The sequence below is a fragment of the Centrocercus urophasianus genome, unplaced genomic scaffold (genome assembly GCF_019232065.1).
Source record: "Centrocercus urophasianus isolate 14NV4802_14NV808 unplaced genomic scaffold, USGS_Curo_1.0 seq_10, whole genome shotgun sequence".
Lineage (NCBI taxonomy): Eukaryota > Metazoa > Chordata > Aves > Galliformes > Phasianidae > Centrocercus > Centrocercus urophasianus.
This window is the reverse complement of record NW_024884142.1, coordinates 34185636-34189237: the sequence shown is the minus strand read 5'-3', so window position 1 is coordinate 34189237 and position 3602 is coordinate 34185636. Positions and strand designations below refer to the sequence as shown.

The following is a 3602-nucleotide window of genomic DNA, read 5'->3' as shown; positions in this document are numbered from 1 at the left end:
CCGGGAGAAGACGAGAGTTTTCAGTGCCCCACGGAAAGAGATGCAGAGGCTGCTGCAGCTCCCAGCGGTCGGTGCAAGGGTGAGAGGCACCGAGGCTGCCGCCAGCCCGGGGGAGCCACTTTCGGGTTGCCCACTCCCTCCACGTTTCGCCCACTCCTCCGGGACCGCAGCCCTCCCGGCCCGCACATCTCGGCTAGGAAGTGAGGTTCACTTTCCCTTCCGCCCTGTCCCTGCCTACTGCAAAACTTTGACAGAGCAGGCATGGTGGCCGGAACGTCTCCCTCGCTTGTTTTCTTATGCACTTATACACAAATGCGCTCACGGTCAGTGCTGCTGAGGTTAGTTTCACGGTCCAGACGGGACAGACTTTAAACTCTCAGCTTTCTTGGAAATCTCATTCTGATCTATGATTTTTGTTCTCTCTTTTCGTTGAGGGGGGAGGTGTTGGAACTCATGCAACTTTTCTCACATAGAAGAGCCTTGTTTTTATAGCGTAACGTAATGATTCTTTCACAAGCGTGGAACAAGGAACAAACCATCACTAACCCTAAACGCCAGAGAAGAGGCAAGCGAGCGGGAAGCCAGCCCCGAGCGAGGATTACAGCGTCGCGCCCGTGCGACATCCGCTCAGATGGAGCAGAGGCGGGCGGCCGAAACTTAACAACTACTTGACAGGTTTTAACTGATGAAGCACTCTGCTTTCCACTACTATGGAAACAAAATAAGGTACATTATGAGGGAGCCACGCAAGCTCCGCAGCCTCTTAGGCAAAAGCGTTTGCCAGTCATTTTTCTCTCCATTGTTATTATAATTATCATCATCGTGCGGTTACTACGGCTACAAAGAGCTGCAGCGTCAGAAAAAAACACACAGCAATTCATGCCTCCGGATGCAAAATACACAGAGACTTCGGTGCCCGACTCCGATAGCACATCCTAGCTGTCCCCCAACACCCCCTTAGGAGTCAATCCTACGTAAATCGCATTCGGGCTGAAACGCACAATGAAAAAGTGTCGAGAAATCTTACCAAATCTTAATACATGTGTGGTTCCTTGAGAATATCCAATCCACAGTAAGCAAAGAAGGAGTCTAATGGTGCATCTGAAGACTGGATTAGTTAGAATAGGGGAAATAATCTTCATGATGTTTCTATACACACACGCACAGCCTTACTTCCCCCTTCTAAGCCGTCAGGTTTCTCGGCAAGGTGAGAATGAGAATAAGTAAACTGATGGCCCTCAGACACGATCACGGCATGGTCACAGAGAGAAGAGAGAGTCTACGCTTCCCAAACCCATTAGCAATCCCTGCATGTTCTTCATTCACTGCGCCAAGGAGCAACCTTCAACTGCAAGGAATGGTGGGACATCCATGTTAATCGGGGGAGAATCCTTGAGAAATCCAAACACACACAACGTCCAGCCGAGTAAACCTGGGAGGCAAGAAAGGAGGAAAATCAATAGGTAATCCAGCTCGAGAAATCGCTGAGGTATCACCACATAGCGAGAGTCAATGAGCACCAGCCGTTTCACTGGCGAAGCTTTTGCCGTGCTCCCATTCTACTGCACTGCTACACAGCTTCTGACGCGAAGCCAAGATTAAGTGAGAGAAACTGAGATAGCTCCTCTCTTCTTAAGGCTGCCTGCCAGACAGCCTTCCTGATTTCTATTATGCAACAGATCTGATCGCCTTGCGTTGTCGGAGGAAAAAAAACAGCTCGGTTTTATTTACAGCTTTCTAATTGTTATTAGACTTTCAGTTGTTCTGAACAATAGCTGTAAGTGTCTGTGCCGGGGGCGGGGGTGGAGGAAAGGGCTATAGGAGAGAAGGGAATCTGTTTCATAAAAATCAATTCATGCATTTTAATAGCTGACTGGCTGGCTCGAAATCACTTAGCTTCAGAGCTGTGAAAGAGAATGCTGACGATAAAATCATGCATGTTGTCAAAGTAACGTTAAGGCTAAAAAAAGATAATGATATTTACATTTACTGACTGCTACTCACATTAATGCATGAAAAAGGGAAAGTGTGATAGTTTGCCTACTGCACTTTCTTAGGAACTTTCCCCGGATCCAGTGGTAACATAGTACCAGCCTGCTTTTGCAAGGTAAACAGGAACCTGCAGTGCTAGAGCTGCCTTGTTGAATGCATAGACTTGTATTTCAGCTTTGCTCTAAACAGTAACTTGTGGATTTACAGATTTATATTTTGCATTCTATTTTGTCACTATCTTTTTTTTTTTTTTTTTTTTTTTTCAAGCACAGCATTCCTTTCACAGGTATTGCTGTTCCTTCTTGTACTGAAAGATGCATGTAGTTTGTCAGTTTGCAGTTCTCAATGGGAACAATAGCACTGCCTAGTTTGATAGTGGTGTACTGAGTTTGTATCTGCAACCGCAGCCACAGACTTTTGTCTTATGGCTAGATGTTCCAAAGAACTCACTCTCTAGAATAGTTGAGACTTTTTTCTGAAATACAATTAGTTGTGTGAGTGTAATCATGAAAATAACTTGGACTGTCAGACTTCACAGTGTAAGAGAAGCTTTTGCTGAGTATACTTAAGCATTATTAAAAATATTAAAATACCATTCCTAGATTCCTCACAAGGAAAACGAACTCATTCCATTCTATATTCTGCCTGTAGATATCTTCTGCCTCCTTTATCTTCCTCCCTGACTTTTATTACCAGAGAAAATATCACTGAGAGACTTCCCCCACACATACATACAGATGGATACAAAAAAAAATGTGACTCTACAGAATTAAATGCTGGTGATGCCAAGAAAATTAGAATAGCCTAAGAAATCTATCAGAAGGAGAACATGGTAAAGGTGAGTTCCAGTTTGTTTTTAAATGATACCTCTATATCATGGACATGTAAATAAGTGACAGCAAACTTAAATTATTACTTGTAATGTTGGTATTTTGTATCTCCGAAAGTGTTTGCAATTTGCAGTAACTTTCTTATCATTATGGCTTTTGGTTTCCTCAGCATGCTTTTACTTAAAAAGCTGTAAAATGCTGATGAAAATAAATGTACGTTCTGTGAAGGGATTATTAAACATCATTGATTTTTTTTTTCTTTTTAAGATGGAGGCATAACTGCAGTGTCAGAAATAAGTATCATGAATGGCTAGTTCTGCAGTCTAGCAGGGAATTCAATCAGACGGTTTGACTACTGGAGCACTTTAAAAAGAGCACCTAGTGTTAAAAGCAAGGATATCTAGCGACTCCTTCAGTTCACACTTAGAATATCTCCGAGAAAAAAATGCACATAGAGATGCTCTTTCTTGTATTTGCTATATCCCATTTTTTCCCTCTTCTACTTTTTCATCTTTTATCTTAGTTGAAGAAGAAATAAAACTCACATTGTTGAACACTGTGAGCATTTCTTTCCTTCCTCATCTTTCCTATAATGTTACTGAAATAGAGGACATTAGGCATCTTTTTAATTCTGACTGCTTGTAGGTAGCTTCCTGACAAAGTGATTTTTTTTTTTTTAATTTAGCTTAATTTTGGTAAGCGTTTATGAAATCATAAGATTCCTTAACAGCTTCAATAGACAAGACAAACCCGGGACAAAGCGACACCTTTAATGAATCT

General features: G+C 42.4%; 1 protein-coding gene across 1 annotated transcript in view; it reads right to left on the bottom strand.

Annotated features, from left to right (window-relative positions):
* The window catches only part of GRIK2 (glutamate ionotropic receptor kainate type subunit 2), a 343946-nt gene extending 342804 nt beyond the window's left edge, over positions 1–1142 (bottom strand). The window contains exon 1 of the mRNA XM_042814253.1: positions 1028–1142. Coding sequence (XP_042670187.1) covers positions 1028–1142 — 115 coding nt within the window. The remainder of the gene's footprint in view (positions 1–1027) is intronic.
* Between the last annotated feature and the right edge of the window lie 2460 nt (positions 1143–3602).